This window comes from Microcaecilia unicolor, chromosome 1 (assembly GCF_901765095.1).
Source record: "Microcaecilia unicolor chromosome 1, aMicUni1.1, whole genome shotgun sequence".
Taxonomy (NCBI): Eukaryota; Metazoa; Chordata; class Amphibia; order Gymnophiona; family Siphonopidae; genus Microcaecilia; species Microcaecilia unicolor.
The window spans coordinates 124,538,781-124,561,949 of NC_044031.1; the positions used below are offsets into that span (position 1 = coordinate 124,538,781).

Consider the following 23,169-nt stretch of genomic DNA (forward strand, 5'->3'; position numbering starts at 1 on the left):
AAAAACTAACCCTCCGATACTCAAAAGTTTTTAACTGGCCAGGATGTTGTTGTACTTAGTACGTTTATCTTTTTGGACCATTAAAAAAAAAAAGTCCAAGTGAAAAATGCACAAAATCAAGCCACTGGGATGTAGGAGGTACCAGATTTCCCAGTAGTAGACTGGCCTCACAGGGATCCCATCAGAGCAGTAGGGCACCCTAGGGGGCACTGCAGTGGACTTCACATAAAAGGTCCTCGGTATACATCTCACCATTACCCATTATACTGTATGGTGAGCCCTTCAAATCCCATGAAAAACCTACTGTACCCAACTATACACCAGTACAATAGTCCTTATGGCTGCAGGTGTCACCTATATGTGGGTACAGTAGATTTGAGGGTGGGGGGTGGGGGGCTGACACTTTCCACCACAAGTGTAATCTCTGGCCACCTTCAAATCTAGGCTAAAAACCCACCTCTTCGATGCTGCTTTTAACTCCTAAACCTAAACCTTTAACTGTCCCCTATCCCTGATATGTCCTGTCTGTCCTAACCCTTATCTCTTACTTGTCCTGTCTGTCTGTCATAATTATATTGTAAGCTCTATTGAGCAGGGACTGTCTCTCTATGTTCAAGTGTGAAGCGCTGCGTATGTCCGGTAGCGCTATAGAAATGATAAGTAGTAGTAGTAGAGTGGATTATGGTTCTGGGTCACCTTTTCTACAGTGCATTGCACCAACCACTAGGCTATTCCAGGAACCTGCTTGCTGCTCTGATAGGACTGGCCATAACATCTGAAGCTGTCATAGAGGCTGGTATATACTTTTTCATTTATTTCTTTGCGGGGTGGAATGGTGACCACTGAAGGAGTCAGGGGGTGTCATTCCATTATTCCTGCAGTGGTCATCTGGTCATTTAGGGCCAACTAATCCCCCTGAATGTTTTTGTTTTGTTCCATTATGGCAGAAAGATTTCTAAGTGTAGGAATGCCCAGATCCCACCCTTAACATGCCCCTGGAATGCCCCCTTGTGATTTGAACACACTTCTGATGAACTTCACAGAAAAATGTCTAAAAATTGGTTTTGAAAATACCAATTTGGACTTTATGAGAAAAACTTCCAAATGCAGATTTATGCCACTTTTTGGATGTTTTTCTCTTTTGAAAATTAGCCCCATAGTTACTGGTACAAAACATCATGCACTAGTACTAAAACTAGAAATATATAATTGTCATTCAGCATTCCAGCCTCATCCTGCTAAAAAGCATCATCCTTCTTCATGTTTAATTTGAGAGATATAATTTAAAACAGGGGCATGTCACATTACTTTCTCTGGTTTAAGTTTAAGTTCAATAAACTTATTTTCAGGTTTATATAACCTTCACATCAGGGCTTGATTCTGGATGTTTCATTTGACTTGCTGGAAAAACGGATTATCCTTTTTAAAAAAAATCTATATAGAAATTTCACCGCTCATTTATTCCTACTAGTAAGAATACAAAAGACCATTAAGAAATGGATTATGAGAGGAAAATTCACTCACTTCAGCATTGCCCATTTCCTATAACTGCAAAACACCTCAGGGAGAACAGAACATAACTAAAGTAGTTAAACCAGACAAAAGCTGGTTCAAGGTAATTTCTCAAGTCCATCATCACATCCAACAAATGTTTAAAGTTCTACTGCTCAACAAAAAAAGTACAAGTTCCATGAAGTTAATGATTTCTGACTGGACTGAGAACCTGTGAAGGGTTTTTGTGTTAACGTACTAAAGTCATGGTCAATATCACAGTTGGTTCACATAACATTTGGCATTTAATTCTAGAAGAAAGATATTAATTTATTGGAGTGAATAGCATAAATGTGTACGTATTCATCTACTTTAAACAAAGCTAAGAGAGGAGAAGATATATATCTCTCAATTTTCAAATAAATTGAATTTATATTGAGTTTCAGGACACTCCATATTAGGAGCCATGAAATACATTAACAGCCTCATTTCACTCTCATCACCTCTCTTTCCTTTTCAAATGTTCATGGTATCCAGCTGGCAGAATGCAGGAGCATAGGCATAAGATGTACAAAAGCACTTTTTTGGAGGTTGCAGATGATACAGAATACTGAAGCATGACTCATTTTTGGAGCCTGTTGTTCCAGAACTTCTCCTTTACTTTTGAGGCTCCACTGGTTACCGATAGATGCAAGGATTAAATTTAAAATATACATATTTATTTTGAACATCTTATATGGTCAAGTTCCATTTTAACTGGTAGTTGTAATTACATTTTCAATGAGTAGACAATCTTATGCTTTAAGCAATCAAATGCAAATCAGTTTTCCAACTATGAATGCAATTAAACGGTATAGTTGTTTCAACTTCATTATTTTCACATCAAGCTCCTTCTGTTTGGAATTTATTGCCAATTTACAATCTGATTTTAATTATTTTTTTTATTTAGAAAGGGTTTGAAGACATTTTTGTTTCAACAATTTGTGTTTGTGAAAGGTCTTTTATGACTGATTATTGTTATTGTTTATTTTCCGTTTTATGTTTATTCTGGCATTTGGTTAGAAGATTAAGGACCATGTTCTAAGTGCGCTAGCATTTTCAGTGCACACTAAAAATTATCACGTGCTAAACGCTACAGATGCCCATAGAAATATATGGACATCTCTAGCATTTAGTGCATGCTAAAAAAACTAGTGCACCCTTAGCGCAGCTTAGTAAACACCAGCGTAAATGTGATCCGCACAGAACTCGAAAGGTACATGCAGAATACAAGTCGTGTAATGTAATGTAACAATACATATTTGAGAGAGAGAGATTGGGCATACTCATTCTGATATAAGTAGGGTAAAGACATGGAGCCAAAAACTAATACATTTACCCGCAATTCCATAAAATTATTTGCACATACAAATTTGGGTGTGCACCCAATTTGTGCATACAATTTAACTGAATAACAAGCTAATTAATGTCAATAACTGGCTTTTTAACAAGAAATTATTGGCACTAATTTAATTAGAATTTATGTACATAAATTTAGGCACAGGATCTGCATCTAAATTTTACACACAAGTAAAAAAAAAGGGCCATAGAAATGGAAGGGTCATGGGCAGAACAGGGACATTCCTACAATTACCCGTGTTGTTATAGAATAAGGGGAACATGCATCCACTTTAGGCATGTACATTTCCACCATGTTTCAGCTGGTGCAAATAGGTGCGCCTAAAGGTAGGTATCAGTCCAGGGCATAAGTGCTATTCAATAACTGTACCCAAATTTTAGTACAGCTTAAAGAATAATGCTGATTTTTTTCAGCACTATATATATATATATATATATATATATATATATATATATATATATATATATATATATATATATATATAGGGTCTTATTTAAAAAAAAAATGTCCAAACAAATTACAAGGTGGCAGAAGGACGTTTTTCTCTCAGATACGTCCAAGTTGCAATTTTTGACATCCTGATTATAGATGTTTTGCTCCACAGTTCATCCAAATTTCAAAGGGGCATGTTAAGGCCTGTTTTGGGCGCGATATGAGCAGCACCAAAAGACAGATATTTTTCTGCAATAATGGAATAAAATGAAAATGTCTTGGGCCAAAATTAAGAGGTTTTTGGCTAGACCTGTTTCAATCATGACTAAATGACCAAAAGGTGCCCTAAATGACCAAATGACCACTGGAGGGATTAAGGCATAACCTCCCCCCCTTACTCCACCAGTGGTCACTGACCCTCTCCCCCATAGATGTGAAAGAAATACTACATACCAGCCTCTATGACAGCGTCAGATGTTATGGCCACTCCTATTAGAGCAGCAAGCATGTCCCTGGAGTGGCTTAGAAGTTGGTTCAGTGGACTGTAGAGAAAGGGACCCAGGCCCATATCCCACTCTAACTGGTACACTTGAGGTGGAAAGTATGAGTTGATACACTTATGGTGGAAAGTGTGAGCCCTCCAAAACCCACCAAAAACCTGTTGTACCTATATGTAGGTGACACCTGAAGGCATAAGGGCTATTGTAGTGGTGTACAGTTAGGTACAGTAGATTTTTGATGGGTTTTGGAGGGCTCAACATATAAATATAAGGGGGTAACAGCAAGATGTGTACCTGGGACCTATTATGTGATGTCCACTGCAGTACCCCCTATGGTGCCCCACTGCTCTGCTGGTCTGTGTGGCTAGTCTACTAAGAATGCTGGCCAGCCCATACACAGTGGTACTGCACACACTCATCAGACACAGCCATATATTACTACTACTACTACTTATCACTTCAATAGCGCTACAAGGCATACGCAGCGCTGTACACCATACATGAAAAGACAGTCCCTGCTCAAAGAGCTCACAATCTAAGTAGGACAGACAAACAGACAGAACAACTAAGGGAATTAAAGAGGTGGGGATAAAAGGGTACAGGGCAAGTGAGTAGTGGTTAGGAGTCAAAAGCAGCGTTAAAGAGGTGGGCTTTTAGCCTGGATTTGAAAACGGCCAAAGACGGGGCTAGACGTACAGGCTCGGGAAGTCTATTCCAGGTGTGAGGTGCAGCAAGATAAAAGGAACGGAGTCTGGAATTAGCAGTAGAGGAGTAGGGGGCAGACAAGAGAGATTTATCCACAGAACGGAGTACCCGAGGGGGGGGGGGCGTAGGGAGAGACAAGAGTGGAGAGGTACTGGGGAGCGGTAGAGTGAATGCACTTACAGTATAGGTCAGTAAGAGAAGTTTGAATTGAATGCGGAAACGGATAGGGAGCCAGTGAAGTGACTTGACGAGAGGGCTAATGTGAGCATAGCGACTCTGGCGGAAAATGAGTCATGCAGCAGAGTTTTGGACTGATTGAAGAGGAGAGAGATGGCTACGTGGGAGGCCGGTGAGAAGCAGGCTGCAATAATCTAGGCGAGAAGTGATAAGAGTGTGAATAAGGGTTCAGGTAGAGTGCTCAGAGAGGAAGGGACGCATTTTGCTGATGTTATAGAGAAAGAAATGACAGGTTTTGGCAATCTGCTGAATGTGAGCAGAGAAGGAGAGAGAGGAGTCAAAGATGACCCCAAGGTTACGAGCTGATGAGACAGGGAGAATGAGAGTGCCATCCACAGAAATAGAGAAAGGGGGGAGAAGAGAGGTGGGTTTAGGGGGAAAGATGAGAAGCTCGGTTTTGGCCATGTTAAGTTTCAGATGACGTTGATACATCCAGGCAGTGATATTAGATAGGCAGGCTGATACATTGGTCTGGATGCTGGTTGAGATTTCGGGGGTATAGAGGTAGATCTGGGAGTCGTCAGCGTAGAGATGGTATTGAAAGCCATTGGATGATATCAGAGAGCCAAGGGGAAGAAGTGTAGATGGAGAACAGGAGAGGACCGAGAACAGAACCCTGAGGTACACTGATTGGTAGTGGGATAGAAGTGAAAGAGGATCCACCAGGGTGTACACTAAAGGTGTGAAGCAAGAGGTAGGAGGAGAACCAGGAAAGAACAGAGCCCTGAAATCCAAGTGAAGACAATGTATCAAGGAGTAAGCTGTGATCAACAGTGTCAAAAGCGGCAGATAGATCGAGAAGGATGAGGATAGAATAGAGACCTTTGGATCTGGCCAGGAACAGGTCGTTGGAAACTTTAGTAAGTGCAGTTTCAGTTGAATGAAGAGGGCGAAAGCCAGATTGGAGTGGGTCAAGAACAGCTTGAGATGAAAGAAAGTTAAGACAGCGGCAGTGAACGGCACATTCAAGTATCTTGGAGAGGAAGGGGAGGAGGGAGATGGGTCGATAGTTGGAAGGAGGTAGGGTCAAGTGAAGGCTTCTTAAGGAGTGGTGTGACCACGGCATGTTTGAAGGCATCAGGAACGGTCACAGTGGAAAGTGAAAGACTGAGGATATAACAGATAAAAGGGGTGACAGTAGGAGGGAGGAAAAGGACAAGAGAGATGGTGAGGTAATAAAATCAACGAAAGGGCAATGTATAACTGTAGTGCACAGTGGCTTCGGGTGGAGGAGTATATTGGGAAGCGACAGTACTAGGAGGAGAATGTGAAATGGAGCCATATGTAGTGACTCAGGCAGTCTCAAGCACTAGGTAACAGTCATGAACAAAGGTGAGGCAGTAGGCTGGAGCTGAGGCTGAAGGCTGGAACAGAGGAGCAGAGGTTGCAGGACTGGAGCTGAAGCTGCAGGCTGGAGCAGAGGATGCAGGACAGTAGCAGTGTTCAAGTGGTCATAAAACTCTTCTCATAGCATTGGCAACGTTTTCCAGGTTGATATGATAATTCTCCGGTGTATGTTTTCTTAAACTTTGAGGGCAGAATGCCGCTCAGGTCCCGATATTTGGAGACACAACGCAGATAATGATGCAATCCTTACACTACCTCACGATGTCGCCGGTTGATCACAGACTCTCTCGTCGGCTTCACGGGCCTCCTTCACATGCTGACCATTGACCTCCACATGGTGTGCGAAAAATAGGCCTTCTGATCTTGAGCCATTCCTATATTGGCCCCAATCTAATATGGGTTGCTCCCTCTTGTTGACATTGGTGCTACTCTCCGGCTGATCCGGTGTTCAGGTCTCACGCCTATTAAACCCCGTTTACCTCTCCTCTTTTCTTTGCGCAATCTGCGCGTTGTTCTTTCACACTTCCCTGCCGGTCAGTGCACCTCCTACGGATCAGTGTTGATAGCTTAGCTGGCAATGTTCGGGCTAATTCAAATGGACAACCATCCACTCAAAGGTGGACTTGTAGGCAGTGCCATAGTAGAATCACGGCAAATGGCACACTGGTGGCAATGGGGTTAATCGCAGGTGGACGATTTGTTGATAACACTGGAGGTGGCTAGTGGTCAGTAATGCCGGGATTGAAATCACAGCGGACGGCTGGTAGTGGGGTTGATGGCGGGCTGATGACCCGCCAACGGTAAAAGGAGGTAGGTATCGCCGAACAACAGTATGGCCAGGACCATAGATAGATAGATAGATGGAGATAGAGACAGAGACCAACACGATGGCAAGAAGCACAGAATTGGTGTTTGAGGGGAGTCTGGTGGGGGAATGGGTGGTGGGGAGAAGGGGGACAAACAGTGGGGCCCTTTTACAAAGCTGTGGCAAAAAGCAGTCCTAACTTTGCCAAGTTAGATATGCAGGTGCCAGCACTGAATATCAGTTGGCACCCACATAACGTCCGGGTTACTGGCCTGCAATGTACACTGTCCTGCCCTCCCTCCACTTTGGTGAGCTCCACTCCCACTTCCACCCCCACCCCTGTACAAAGGCCAGCCCCCTCCCTTCAAGTTAGAGGAGATCCCTCTGGGTCTACATACTCCCTAGTGGTCTAGTGGTGTGATGGGGGCAGGAGTGAACATCACTCGCTCCTTCCTCTACTGGCTCCATAGTACAAATAGCCGCCACAACCTCTACTCACAAGAGTCTCATGGTATCACTGCTAGAAGTCACGGTGACTATTTTACTATGGAGTTGCTAGGGGCAGAAGCATGTGGAGTTCACTCTTGCCCCATCACTCTGCTGGCCCACCAGGGAATAAGGTAGACTTCTCCAAATTGTGTGTGTGTGTGTGTGAGGGGGTGGGGGGGGGGGGCTGGTCCCTCTGCTGGGGGTGAGTGGGAGGAGGATTGGAGTTGGTGTTGGATGGGGAGACATGCACACTCCACTGCTGTGGGTCCCAGCCAATATTCAGCTGGGAATCACATATGTGATATGTGTCTTATGAATTCTCTGGCTGAATATTGACTGGGACCTGCATAACAGCTGGTAGTCTGACCACATCTGGTCAAATGCTGATATTCAATATCAGTGCCTGGAAATGGCCTGTCATTGAATATTGGGGCCTAATTCTTCCCACTACAGTCAGCGTTTAAAAAAACTGTTGACTACCGTTGATGTGCACCTTGATTACTGCAACTCCAAATCTATTTATTCAGAAGTCACTCTTGGGACTTTAATAAACTTCATTCTTTCCTTCTTTCACTTAATCATCTCAAATAATAATTGCCTAAGTGGGAATACTCATGAACACCTTATATTGCCTGCCTGTCAAAACGGGTAGGAATCTAACACTATGGTCAAATACTGATACATCACTAGAAGATCAAAGGAACACTATGGCAGCAGTAAATATATGCATGGTTGAGGCCTCCATAAGTCACATGAAAGGTACCCAAATTCCAAATGAATTACTGTGTATTTTGTACAAGATGCTTGCCCAAGAGCTCAGAATTGCAGATGAATATTTTTAGGGAAGCTGCTATTAGGCAAAGACATCACACTTCCTATTTGCATCCTTTGACAAAAACAAACAAACAAGAAAATAAATAAATTGGAAGAATCAAACCTTCCAATTTAGCACTCAGCATCTCTGAATATAAGCCACAGAAGCCTGCAAAACCAAGGAACTGAACAGCTTTTTACACGTCAATTTAACTTCCTCCCTTTTGGAATTATAACTTACTGAATACAATTCCATATGTGTATTGAATATTTTAGTATAACTTGAGACATCTATGGGACTGAAAAATGAATTGTACAGTCAAAACATGTGTAGTTCTTTTCTCATGCTATAAATAGAACTTGTGTCAGATTATTTAACAGTTCCTTTTATGTTTAAATGTTCTCCGAGGCCTATTTCTTTTATTGGTTTCATGCATATATATGTTTGTGTGTTGACTTATAAGCTCTTAATTAGAAAAACAGCAGCAAAACTGTGATGCATACAATACACATAGTGAAAAACAAAAGCCCAAGAAAGAGTGAATGAACGATGATCAGAGAAAACTGTAAAGCAAAAGCAGAACTCTTCAAAAATGAATGCAAGTGTAATACCATATGCTGTGTAGCATGGAGCTCCGAGTTTCCCATGTAAGTAGCATACTATGCCATAATATGTACTATTATTTGAATATTTTTTCTCTATTGTCATTTGCATTTATCCAGAATGATCATGTTGTACACCATCTTGAGTGAATTTCTTCAAAAAACAACTCCAGCTTCCACCCTTCACATACAAAAAGATCCATTATTTACAGCCAAGCCACAAGATACCACCGTATCTGCTCAGACCCAGAGGATAGAGACAGACACCTTGAAACCCTGACTGCATCCTTCAAACAGAAAGGCTACAACCCCAAAATAATCTCCAAGAATATTGCCTCCTCCCTCAAAACACCCAGGGAAAATCTGCTACAGTACAAAGAAAAAAAAAGCCACAGACAGAATTCCCCTTGTAGTGACATACAACCCAGAGCTGGAGAAACTGAGGAAAATCATAAGAGACCTACAGCCACTACTTCAGGAAGATGAATTATTGAAAGAGTTATTCCCATCCCCACCAGTGCTGGCCTTCCGACAGCCACCAAATTTAAAACACAAGCTGATCAGAAGTAAACTTCCAACACAGACGGAAAAAGAAAAGGGCACGTTTCCGTGTAACACAGCCAGCTGCAAACTATGCCAAAACATTTCACAAGACCCCACAGTCATTCACAAAGGAAAAATATTCAACATAAAGGACTTTTTTACATGCTCATCTTCCAATGTGGTATATATCATTCAGTGTAAAAAATGTAACGAAGGATGCTATATTGGAGAAACAGGCCAGATGCTTAAGACAAGATTCAATCTGCACAGACATCACATGAAAATAGCCAGTGCCAGTCAGGCCCCCACCCCTGTGGGCCAACACTTCACAAGACCAGAACACTGCACCAGTGATTTCACAGTAAGAATACTGAAAGGTAATTTTAAAACAATACAGGAACGTAAGACCTTTGAAATAAGAATGATTGAATATTTTGACACCCAACAAACAGGACTTAATAAGGATCTGGGTTTTCTAACTCATTATAAAACATAAAGCTGTATTTCTCTGTGTTGGCTGATCTCTGCTGTGCCCATGGTCAATCAGTGGAGGATTTATATGATTTATCAAGCTAACCTGGAGTGAAGACCCTTTACTGACTTGAACTCTGGGCAGGGTCGAGCCTTTTGCCACATTTGTGAACCTTTTTGGAACTCCCTCACTCACATTGCCCATGTAGACTGCTTAATATGCAAAGGTTATGCTTTTGTTTTTTGTTTGTTTTTTTCTTGGGGGGGGGGGGGGGGGGGGATTGTTTTTGTTGTTAATATTTGGGATAAAAAGGAAACCAGGCTCCTTATGTTTAATGTTTTGTTATTGCTAGTTCTATTTGATGTTACTATGTTGTATTCATATTCATGTGACTTTGATTATTGTTCTTCTGATGTTTCATTGGCATTGTTTCCTATGTAGTGCTTATGGAGTCCCAATAAAACTTATTTAAAAAAAATAACATAACTTCATGACTCCACATATTAGAAATGACATACTAAGCAAAGGAAATTTGTGGTGTGGCAGTGTAGGAACTCAGTACACTCAGAAGCATATGAAGCAGTCAGCTTATCCGAGAGACAAACAGCACCCCAATAGTGGCATAACCAGGAATTTTGAACAGGGGGTGCGTCTAATGCCACATCTCCCTTTTGCTGCTTCTCCCTCCCCCCCCCCTTGTACCTTAAAATCACCTTTAGTCTTTGTCCAGGTAGCACCAGCAGCACTCATTGACTGCCTGTGGCCTGCACCGGAGCTTTCTCTCTGAACCGTCCCGCCCTTCAGGAAACAGAAAGCTGTGTCAGAAGGGGTGGGAAGGTTCAGAGACAAAGCCCCAGTGCAGGCGACAAGCAGCCTATGAGTGCCACTGCGGCTGCCCAGGTGAAGGTGATTTTATGGCATGGGGCGCAGAAGAAGAAGGGAATTGCGAGAGCTTTGCGGAGATGGGAAGGGCAGACAGAGATGTGGTGGGAGGGAGAAGGGAGGGGCTGACACAGGGTGCGTACCCAACACACACACCTTGAATGGATATGCCACTGCATCCCAGGGAGGGAAAAGAAAAACAGGTAATACTGCCTCAAGGAAAAAGAAACTGGGTAATGTAGCCTTAGAGGGACAGATCAGTTGGCCAGTTGAAGCAGCAGGGAAGAGAGGAGCTTGAAAGGAAAAAGGTTGATTAAAGCAAAGGCCACTGAGCAATGTAATTAAAAAAGGACACTACCTAAGAAACCAGGTGAGACTAATTAGGAGAAGATATCAGAGGTCTGTTAAGTGAAGCAGTTTGCCTGAATAAACCAAGAAATATCACCTAGTAGAGATGCGCATATAATTTGGGCAAGCCTGCTACTGGAATTAGCATCAGAGAACAGCAGCAATGGGAGCTTGGTTGCAACATAGAGCTTAAATCAACCTGTATGACAGAAACCTGTTGTACTGTCTGTAAGATCCTGCTGTTACAAGGAAATGAAACTTCAGAAATGGTTTCAGTAATTCCCCCCACCCCCACCCCATGACCAACATGCTGTTTCTGTTTATATGACCACATCTGTGTTCTTTAGATGAAGGTACAACATGTGACACTTATGCAGCAGGCTTGTATAGTTGGAAAGCAATCTGTAATACAATTAAAAGGAAAGATAAAAAGATGTTTGATCCACTACAGCAAAAGTTTTTATACTTATAAATGCAAACCCTTCTGTAATTCCAACAGGAAACAAAAATGATTCAAAAATGGAGGAAATTCTGCACTGAAGTAAAACTGTGGAACAGAACTTTGATCAAGACCCCCACAGTGTCATATGTAGAGAGAATTCCTAAAATTCAAAAAAGCTGTTTGTTTCCCCATGCACTGTGATGTGTGGTTGGTCCCAGAGGAGGCATGAAAGGAACTGAATTAAAACAATGTTGTACATCTACAGCAGGCAGCCTGGTTATGCTATTGGGAAACTGTCTGCAGCAAGCTAACATCACTTCAAGGAATTCTTGCAACTGTGGCATAGCCCTGATTCATAGCATTAGATGTCAGTTGTGAATAAAAAAAAGTTCAAAGCTCAACCAGGAAGTGCTGTATAAGACAAAAAGATGAATTTACACAACAGAAGCCAAATGAGATGCATGTTTCTCTCTGTACATACAGTGGAAGAAAAAGAAGTTAAGAGGAAGGTCGGGAAACAAGAGGCCAAAGATTAAAAATGGTGGACTAATTCTGTTAGGGGCCCTTTTACAAAGAAGTGTGCTACCCCCAATACACATCTTTTACATCCCCTCAGACCCTGCTTACGTAACTTCCCTCCAGGGCCGGTCCAACCCAGTAAGCGAGGTAAGCATGGCAGGAGGGCGCCGCCGAGCCATGTTGACCCTCGCCGCTTACCTCAGCTCCCGGACCCCGACAGAAGTCCTGCCTTCGGTTTCCTGCTCCGGTACCCGCGCCGCCCTAGGGCATTTAAATCTTATATTTAAATTTACCTCTGACGTCGCAGCAGCTGCGCAGCATCAGTGAAAGCGCTGCTGCCCGACGTCTCTAGCTTTCCCTTCGCTCGTTCATTCCCTTCTCAGTGTCCCACCCTCGCAAGGAAATGAAGTCAGAAGAGGGAACGAACGAGCAAAGGGAAGGCTGGGAGACATCGGCAGCAGCGCTTTCACTGACGCTGCGCAGCTGCTGCGACGTCGGAGGTGAATTTAAACACAAGATTTAAACCAGAGAAGAGGGCGGGCAGGTGGACATGGGAGCGGGAGGGCAGGGGAGAGAGGAGCATTGATCGATGGACATGGATGGGAGGGCAGGGCCCTGGGAGAGACGAGAAATTGCTGGACATGGAGGGGAGGGGAGGGAGGAGAATTGCTGGATATGGATGGATGGATGGAGGGAAGGGGAGAGAGGAGCATCGATGGACAAGGATGGACAAGGATGGGAGGGCAGGGCCCAGGGAGAGAGGAGAAATTGCTGGACATGGAGGAGAGGGCAGGGGAGAAAGAGGAGAATTGCTGGATTAGGATGGATGGATGGAGGGGGGCAGCCGGGGAGAGGAGAATTGCTGGATATGGATGGACAGATGGATGGAGGGCAGGGGAGTTGTTGGACATGGGTGGATGGAGGGGAGGGCAGGGAGAGAATAGTTGGACATAGATGGAGGGGAGGGAAGGGAAGAGAAGACAGGTGTAATATTTTAATGATGCCATGGCTAGTAAAAGGGGTGTGACTACTGTAGGGGCGGAGCCATAGTGATCCCGCCCTTGGATGGGTAGGGGCGCCAACTAATAGGCTGCAGGAGGGCACCAGAAACCCTAGGACCGGCCCTGCTTCCCTCCCCAGTTCTCTTTTTGCCCAGCCTACCCCACTCACCCTAGTGTGCTGAACAGGCCAGCAGGAGGAGAACAGTGACTAGACCTTGGACCACTGCTGCCTGGAGACCACATATGAACTGTGCAACTGTCAGGACTCAGCTTCGGAGGTAAAAGATTCAGCATAAGCTGCTGCCAGTCCCTTCTCCTTCCTCCTCCTTCAACTGGACCACTCAGGAGGTGGTAGAGAGGATAAACTGGGAGAGGGATTTACAAACATGCCACTGGATAGCCTCTGCCTCTCCAACCTGGCTCAAAATCATTCTCCTCCTGTGACAATGCCACAGGGACTGGCAAATTCTATAAGTGCAGTCATATTATAGCTCTGCTCTGGCATCTCAGCAGGGCAGTCAGGATCCATTTTTAACCCAGATATTTCCACATTGAACTTGTTAGCAAGTAAGGACCATTTCAGTCACCCATCCTGCCTATTTATGCAGGCCTACTGTAATGCCATATAGCTTACTTAAGTGTTTTTTTTTTTCTTCAAAGCAACTAATGTTCCTTTGTGTTAGCCCCAAGCATGCTTGGAATCTACAACTGTTTTTTTCACCTACCTCCTCTGGTGGAAGTTTGTTCCAAGTGTCCACCCACTCTCTCACTGAAGTATATCCTTGCATTTTCCCTTCCTTCAGTTTCATATGACGACCCCCATATCCTGGTGCTTCTTATTCTATGAAAAATACTATTTTCTAGTATTCTATTGAAATGTGCTAAACAGTCTGGCTGTTTTCCTAGGATCTACTACATTTCTATTTAAATGTTAGTATTTTCATTCTACCTTTCATTCTTTTGTCTAGAAAGTCCACCTTTAAATAATTAAGTATCTCTACAGTACAAGATATGTACCATTTTGGTGGCCCTATTTTGAACTGCCTCTTTGATTTATACATGAAATTTACAATACCCTAGAACATTAAGACCATAAACCATTCTGGAAACAGGGCCCTTAAAAAGCTCCAGGACAAAAATATTTCCAACTCTTTTTGCAAATCTTTCATGTTGTTACACACAGGTATTAATAATCATAACCAAACTGCCTACAAATACTAACTGTGTTGTGATTTTTATTTCTTTTAACAGTTTTAAATCTCCATTGAATTTCACATGTTGTATCTTAATGTAACATTATACATTTTAGTTCTTGCCTTTTTGATGTTGTCTTATGCCAGGAAGGGGAGTATTTATTTTGTCTGACTTTAAATTCTCAGGAAAGCAATTCTAGAACTTGAAAAAGTTGAGCCTATTCTTAAGTTTGACCTCTGGCTTCAAAATGAAAATTTTAGGGCTTGATGCTTTTAACAGAAGTTGAAGGTATGAAATTCCCTAATACAACTCCTAATGCAGAAAAATTACATACCTGGGTAATCATTCTTGTCTATGTCTGAATCTCCTCTCAGAGTGAAGCCAAATCCCGCAGGCATAGACTGCGAGGCCCACAGTCCATTCAGGACCTGTGACGGGTTGGCATTTAACCCATGAACATTTCCATTGTAAATATATACTTTGCCTCTTCTCTCTTCTCCTGCAAAGGGTGAACCAACTGCAATATCTGAAACATGGCAGAAAGGGAAGAAAGAAGCAGAAAAAGTCCTTATTTTTTATTATTACTTTTGCTCTTTGGGGAGTTTTCATTTTAAATAGTTGGAAGCAGATTATTTTTCAACTTTCTAGTACTGAAACAACAAACCCTGTAAGTTATTCAAATCCTCACATTTCTCTACATATTATATTTCACTGTGGCAAAAAATATCCACATTTTATTATTCATCTGACATTTTACTTTTGCCATGTTTTCGAGTCAGTGGAGAGTGAAGGCTATACTAGTCTACATAGACATGCAAAATAAGCAGTTAATAAACTGATGCAGAACACTTATTAGAGAATTATCTTACTGTTCTGTTTTATAACATGTGTTTCTACCATCAAATAATTCAGTTCTGAAAAACAGATGTTACTGAACATTTAGTTTTATAGCACCATCTTGCAGAAAGAAATTAAATGACCTGCATGACTAATTTAAGGCTGGCTTTCTTTGCATGAAAACAAAACAAAAAAAAAAAAAACATTGCTCCTGTTGCACCTTGTGGTATGAAGCAAGGTCCATTCCACCTCACCTCCCCTATCTCACCACCACCACCTAATTTTAAAACAAGTTACTAAAGACATTTAAGAGAGAATAAGTCAGGAGAAATATAACATGAGACAGAATGCAGGTCAAAATAGTACTCTGCATATACTAAAACAATATAAGTAGTGGCACTCAGGAAAAGCATAAATGAAAAACAAAATCTCCTATATATGAGGAGGAATCAACACATAAAGTGAATTTTTAAGTTTACAATCAAGGCAGTTAAAATTTGCTCTATTTAATGACTTTCCCTTGTATTTTTCTGTCATGTAGTTAAATCAGTGGCTCCCAAACCTGTCCTGAGGGTTCCCCAGCCAGTCAGGTTTACAAGAATATCCACAGTGACTTCACATGAAAGATTTGCATACCTATCTCTCTCATGAATATTCATTGTAGATATCCTGAAAATCTGACTGGCTGGGGAACCCCAAGACAGATTTAGGAACCATTGGGCTACATACCCAATGATTCCCATGAATGGGATGCGACCATACCAGGCTATAATCTTTTTAGAAAGGATAGGGAGAAATGAAGAGGTGGAGGAGTGGTGCTGTATGTGAAAATCAATATCAGGGAGGCTGAAATACAGGGAACCTGGGGAAAAGAAGAAGCTATATGGATCATTCTGGAAAGAGAAGATGGATCCTGTATCCACACAAGTGTTATCTACAGAGCTCTGGCACAAATGGAAAAGCTGGACAAGGATCTGATAGAAATTATTCATAAGCTTAGTATGAAAGGGAAGGTGCTATTGTTGGGAAATTTCAACTTTCCCCATATGGATTGGAACATCCCGCAGGCAGAATCGGAAAGAAGTAGAGAGATCATGGATACCTGTCAAAGTGCCTTGCTCAGACAAATGGTGATGGAACCAATGAGGGAAGTGTCAACGTTGGATCTAGTTCTCATAAATGGAGGAAGTGTTTCCAACGTCCGTGTGGGTGCCCACCTAGTTAATAGTAATCATCAACCATATGGTTTGATATAAAAGCAAAAGCAGCGTGCAGACGCACAAAACTCAAAGCACTGGATTTCGAACATACTGATTTTGGTAGAAGGAGCTGACGGCATGGGTAGGCATACATGAAGTGGAAGTGCAGAGATCTTTACACAAGGAAGGTAAACAAAAACAAGAGAAACAGGAAGCCTATATGGTTCTCCAAACAAGTGGCTGAAAAAATAAGGGCAAAAAAGGCTTTGTTCAAGAAATACAGAAGAACGTAACAAGAGGATAACGGAAAAGGTTACTGGATTAAACTCAAAGAAGCAAAAAGAGAAATATGGCTAGCAAAAGCGCAGGTGGAAGAAAAAATGGCTAAAGAAGTAAAAAGAGGAGACATGACCTTTTTCAGATATACTGGAGAAAGGAGAAAAAATAGGAATGGAACTGTAAGACCGAAAGATGCCGAGGATAGCTATGTGGAGAATGATGAGGATAAAGTGAACATGCTAAAGAAATATTTCTCTTTGGTGTTCACAGAAGAAAATCCTGGAGAAGGACTGTGGTCAGCAGGAAAGGGAATATCTGGGAATGGAATGGATATTGAGCTAGCGCCTGTTTCATTTGTGTCAGAAATGGGCCTTTTTTTTACTAGTAATAATAATAAAAACTTTAAAAGGGATAGCCATGTTAGTCTAGTGTAACAAAATTGACAGAGGCAGGTAGCAGCTTATAGACTAATTGATTTATTAAGGTATGAGCTTTCAAAGATCAGAGCACATGCATCTGGTGAAGCGGATTCTGGTCCTTGAAGGCTCATTCCTTAATAAATTGGTTAGTCTATAAGGTGCCACCTGCCTTTGCCAATATCATTTACTATACAGCCGTTTTACAGAGGTGCGGCAGGGCTCCCATGCAGGTAGCTCACCCCATATAGGCCCTACTGCTGGGTAGTCCAGGAGTCCCACAGTAGTTTCAAAGTTGGAGAACACAGTTTCTACCAGGGGGCATTTTTCCTGGTGGTAATCAGCAGCACAGACACATTGCCATGCGCCTGCCCAATTACCATGGAGTTCGCACATGAGCCCTTACTGCCTTCTAAATAGGTGGTGGTAAGGGCTGTGCAGTAAATAGCCAAACGCTAATTTTAATATTAGTGCACAGCCATTTACTACCCCATTCTTAAAAAGGCCTTTTTCCCACTGCGGTAAAAAGTGGTCGGTCCAGTGCATGCCAAAACTAGCGTGGACCACTTTTTACTGTAGCTTAGTAAAAGGGCCCCTATGTTAGGGAAAGGGAAATGAGACATGATATATTGCCTTTCTGTGTGGTTTTTGCAACTGCATTCAAAGCGGTTTACATAGTATATATAGGTACTTATTTGTACCTGGGGCAATGGAGGGTTAAGTGTCTTGCCCAGAGTCACAAGGAGCTGCAGTGGGAATTGAACCCAGTCCCCCAGGATCAAAGTCTGCTGCACTAACCACTAGTTAGATTTACAGACCCACTTTAGATAGGACATATAAGTCAGAATTGAAAGATGTCCATGTCAGAACGTCTCACGTTTCACTAGTATTTTAAAACAGAATCTGCTGATGTAGAGACAGTTCTGAAACACAGGAGAAATGGATGTTTATGCACCAAGTGCAAATGGCATAAACATGTATTTTAGAAACAAAATGTCCACACACACATTTATCTTTGCCATCTTAGAAATATAAATATAAATAATTGCTTATATGACATGTTTCATATAATTTTATTATGTATATTCTTTTGTAAACCACTTAGTTGGTCACGTTTTACGTAAGTTTTTAAAATAAATAAATAAAGTGTATTTTCCCAGTGATGTCACATTGACTGGTATCCCTTGCCAGTTTGGCTTTAGGGTGAGGGGGGGGGGGCAAAAATCACTGAGGGATTTAGGGGCAACCTCCTCTAGTGGAGAGCTGCTCAATAGGAGCAGTTTGCCAAAACCTAAAAGTGCTTGGTAGTAGGTATAACTCCTGAAATCGATCTTTTTGGACACAGACATTTAGTCCCCTTCTAAAACTGGAGATAAACATCTATTAACTTGTCATATCCTTATCCCACTCACTCAAATCATGCCCACTTGCTATTTGTGTGTACTTGGATTTCAGATGTGCATAACCTGGCCTTCTAAAATGACTGGATGTAGAAATGGATGTGGACATTTTCGACACCCTTGTGATTTCTTTTTTTTCCCCCTAAGTGTTTTAAAAATATATGCAAAATCTTTATTACCTCCGCTATGCATATTTAATATTTAGTTTAAAAATTACCATTATATCCATCTTGGTTTAGATCACCAAGGTGAGCGATGGAACTACCAAATCTGCCAAACACTTCAGTACCTTTGAATACCTGTGCATCTGTAAAATAGAATGCACTTTCTTGCAAATATAGGTACACTTGTCCTACTTCTTTTGGCTTGCTCTCAAATTCACGGTCCATAAAGAGAGGGGCTCCAACCAGGATATCATCTAAACTGCAGAAACAAAGTGCACAGGCAATTTAGAGAGATCCAACAAGCTGAAATCTGAGAAAATGCAAACAATAATAAAGTCGGAATAGCTCCTTTCACACAAATTGAATTTCAAATATGTGGCTGTCAATTTCAAGTCACTGAATTGCATAACTAATTCCAAATGAATAGAAAAGGAATCATGTGTTTTTATTACTCCTGCCCAACTACAGTTGAGTACATAGACAAGTAGATATAAAGCATCTTTTCCAAGATCAAACAAAATATCTGTAAGAATGCAACATTTTTCCAGACTCATGTTACAGTGTTCTTAGCATCAGACTCTTACTGTCAACATTAATGTAATTTGAACACAGAAAATGTAATACTGAATATAAATTATTGAAATGGAAGTATGACTAATTCAATTCATGATATATAGTAATGTTTTGTCACCAGTTTCTCAAGTTACTAAGAAGTCTAGTACTGGACATTTTTGGGGTAATTTAGAGACATTTTACCTCTTGAGGATGAAAGCTCTTTCTTGTTACCATAGTATACCTTCCTTTCTCACACAGTAAGAGTTTAATTTTATAAAGCTATTTTTGCACCTAAAACATTGTTTAACGTGAATATGTTTGTGCAGCGCTGCGTATGCCTTATAGCGCTATAGAAATGCTAAATAGTAGTAGTAGTAGTAGTAACTGTGCTCTTTAATTAGATCAAGCCTAAAGTATATGTAACCCCATATATGTAGTTAGGCATGTGCCTAAGGTAAACCCAGTGGAGTACGGACAGGAGCACATAATCACACTTATTGGTTGAGGGTCAGAACCAGGAGTGGTTTGCACCAGAAGGCTGAAAAAGCAGATGAGACTTTTACCTCACTTCATACAAATAACTCAGTCAACTCCAAGTCTTTTATATGAGCCAGAACTCTTGACTGTATTCCTCAATTGATAAGTAACAGTTGCACAATATCCCCCTGATATTATAAAAGTCGTCAAAAACTGTGTGTGCTAATTGCATACGCAGTTTTATAGAACAAGCCAATTAGTGCCAATAATTGGCTTTTTAACAAGCAATTATTGGATTTAATTGGGACATCCGTGCCTACAATTTACAAGTGGCCCAAAAAGGGAGCATGGAAATGGGAGGGTCATGGGCATTTTGGAGCGGATTGGGGGCGTGGTTTTGAGTTATACATGCAATTATAGTGGAGGAGGGAGTGGCCTAGTGGTTAGGGTGGTGGAATTTGGTCCTGGGGAACTGAGTTCAATTCCCACTTCAGGCACAGGCAGCTCCTTGTGACTCTGGGCAAGTCACTTGCCCCATGTAAGCCACATTGAGCCTGCCATGAGTGGGAAAGCACGGGGTACAAATGTAATAAAAATAAAAAAAATAAAAATAAATTATAGAATAAGGGTGCTCCGCTTAAGCATTCTTTTCGGCACTGATTTTTTCGATGCCATGTATAAAATCTAGCCCCACATAAAACCAGTGGCCAGCTGGTTACACAATCTCTCCTTCATACCGCCAACTGCAACGTGAATGTTTAATTCAAATCTCCCACCACAGGGTGGCAGGGGTCAGTATAGTTCTCAAAATACTCCTTTAAAATTATCAGTACTGTTTGCATACACTTCACACTTACAGTTAGCAGGCAGTTGATTACAGACACAATAACCCTGCTTATCTTATCTTGTAGACATCCTGTGCTTTTTACAGGGTAGTCTTTGGAAATCCTGCTGATGACAAATATCTTTTTCCTTCTGCTCTAGATGGTTCCTGTGCCATAGGAGTTATGGATAGAGTGCCTGGTTGGTATATCAAATAGTTTCAAGTAACTCCTTCTCCTTTTCTGTGACTCAAGGTTTACAGGGGCTTCCCTTATTCCCCCAATATACAAGCCAGTAACTTTCTAAGTTCTGAAGCTTGTACTCAATTTCTTTAGTCCTTCTTTGTGGTAACCAGAGATGGTATAGGAAGGCTAATATACTTTCCTGAGGCCTCCCTTACAAAACATGGATCAGAGGCAGTAGAGGTAACAAGATACGGTTAAGAGACAAATGAGGGGCATTTTCGAAAGGGATGTCAAAGTTTTGTTTTGGACATCCTTGCAAATGGTCCCAATCCAGGGGCGGGGAAACCTATATTTTCAAAACAAGATGGACGTCCATCTTTCTTTTTGAAAATACCGTCAGGGACATCCAAATCCTTAAATTTCGCCATCCCTAGATTTGGACGTCCCTAGACATGGACATTTCTGATTTTCGGCGATTATCGAAACCAAAGACGTCCATCTCAGAAACTACCAAATGCAAGCCCTTTGGTCATGGGAGGAGCCAGCATTTGTAGTGCACTGGTCCCCCTGACATGCAAGGACACCAACCGGGCACCCTAGGGGGCACTGCAGTGGACTTCATAAAATGTTCCCAAGAACATAGCTCCTTTACCTTGTGTGCTGAGCCCCCCAAAACCCACTACCCAACTGTGCACCACTACCATAGCCCTTACAGGTGAAGGGGGGCACCTAGATGTGGGTACAGTGGGTTTCTAGTGGGTTTTGGAGGGCTCGCTATTTCCTCCACAAACGTAACAGGTAGGGGGGGATGGTGCTGGGTCCGCCTGTCTGAAGTGCACTCACCCACTAAAACTGCTCCAGGGACCTGCATACTGCTGTGATGGAGCTGAGTATGACATCTGAGGCTGGCATGACATATTTTTACAGATGTTTTTTTGAGGGTGGGAGGGGGTTAGTGACCACTGGGGGAGTAACGGGAGGTCACCCCTGATTCTCTCCGGTGGTCATCTGGTCATTTCAGGCACCTTTTTGTGCCTTAGTCGTAAGAAAAACAGGTCCGGGTGAAAATGTCCAAGTGCTCATCAGGGACATCCTTCTTTTTTTCGATTATGGGTCAAGGACGTCCAAGTGTTAGGCATGCCCAAGTCCCGCCTTTGCTATGCCTCCAACACACCCCCTTGAACTTTGGCCATCCCTGCGATGGAGTGCAGTTGGGAACGTCCAAAATCGGCTTTCGATTATACTGATTCCATCTTCCAATTTATGTTGAAAGATGGACGTCCTTTTCTTTCGAAAATAAGCGCAATAGAGATCCATTTTATAACCACAGGAGGGTCTCTGCAGCCACCAGGACCATCCTACTAAATTTAATGGGCACTCCCTATGTTCTATCAGTTTCCAAAAGCTTCTACCCTTTTCTATAAGCTTCTGCCTTCTTCTGGAAAGGTCCTGTGATTTCCTGGCTGGTGTCAGGAAGCACAGAGTTCACACAAAGGCCACTGCTTACCTGAGATGATGATGTCAGACAGATTTCTGTTATTGATAGATTATCCTAGCAGCACTGATAGTCACAGCAGTGAAAATGCTGACACACAAATAAAACTGGAAACAGCACTGAGGAGTCAGACAGTCTCATTGCTGCTGAATTCCTCATGGTGTTACATATGCGTAGTATAAGTCAGCATGTACTTTTATAGTAGGAATAATCAGGGTGGCAGTTACAATGGAGTATCAACAGAATCATGATTTACAATGTTTGATTGGTTTTTTAAATAAAAATATGCATGTGAAATATGTGCTCACATTTAAACCAGTTCTCTGGCATGCATAATGTCCACACTTTCAATCTTGGCACGATTTCTGCAGGATTTGTTCTAGTATTTTGTAAAGACAAGTAGAGGGGCATTTTCGATACGATCTCTAAATCCGACTTTGGATATTTTGCAAAATACGTCCAAAAATCAATTAGTGGATGTGGAGGAGCATAATCGAACGGGGCGCTCATGTTTTCCTGAGGGCAAACTCGCAGGACGTCCCCCGCAAAGGGGCGTGGAAACCCATATTATTGAAACAAGATGGGCGGCCATCTTTCGTTTCAAAAATACAGTCAGGGACACCCAAATCTCCACGTTTAGGTCGACCTTAGAGATGGTCATCCCTAGAGATGGTCAATCTCGATTTGCTGAGCCCCCCAAAACCCACTCCCCACAGTGGGTTTCTGGTGAGTTTTGGAGGGCTCACTGTTTCCTCCACAAACATAACAGGTAAGGAGGGGGATGGGCCTGCCTGAAGTGCACTGCACCCACTAAAACGTAGTATGACATCTGAGGCTGGCAATCAATATTTTTACAGATGTTTTTTGAGGGTAGGAGGGGGTTAGTGACCACTGGGGGAGTAAGGGGAGGTCATCCCCGATTCTCTCCAGTGGTAATCTGGTCATTTTGGGCACCTTTTTGTGCCTTGGTCATAAGAAACACACGACCAGGTAAAGTCGTCCAAGTGTTCGTCAGAGACGTCCTTGTTTCTTTCGATTACGGGTCAAGGAAGTCCTAGGGTTAGGCACACCCAAGTCCCAACTTTCGCTATGCCTCCAATACGCCCCCGTGAACTTTG

General features: G+C 42.2%; 1 protein-coding gene across 2 annotated transcripts in view; it reads right to left on the reverse strand.

Moving 5' to 3' along the window:
- Positions 1-23,169, reverse strand: part of ITGA8 (integrin subunit alpha 8) — a 521,482-nt gene that overhangs the window by 271,982 nt on the left and 226,331 nt on the right. For both annotated transcript variants that reach the window (XR_003941853.1, XM_030199982.1), the window contains exons 12-13: positions 18,571-18,776; positions 14,557-14,748 (exon numbers count right to left, since the gene is read on the reverse strand). Coding sequence is in view for 1 of the 2 variants with exons in the window: in XM_030199982.1 (XP_030055842.1) it covers positions 14,557-14,748; positions 18,571-18,776 (398 nt within the window). In the remaining variant the exon portion in view is untranslated. The remainder of the gene's footprint in view (positions 1-14,556; positions 14,749-18,570; positions 18,777-23,169) is intronic.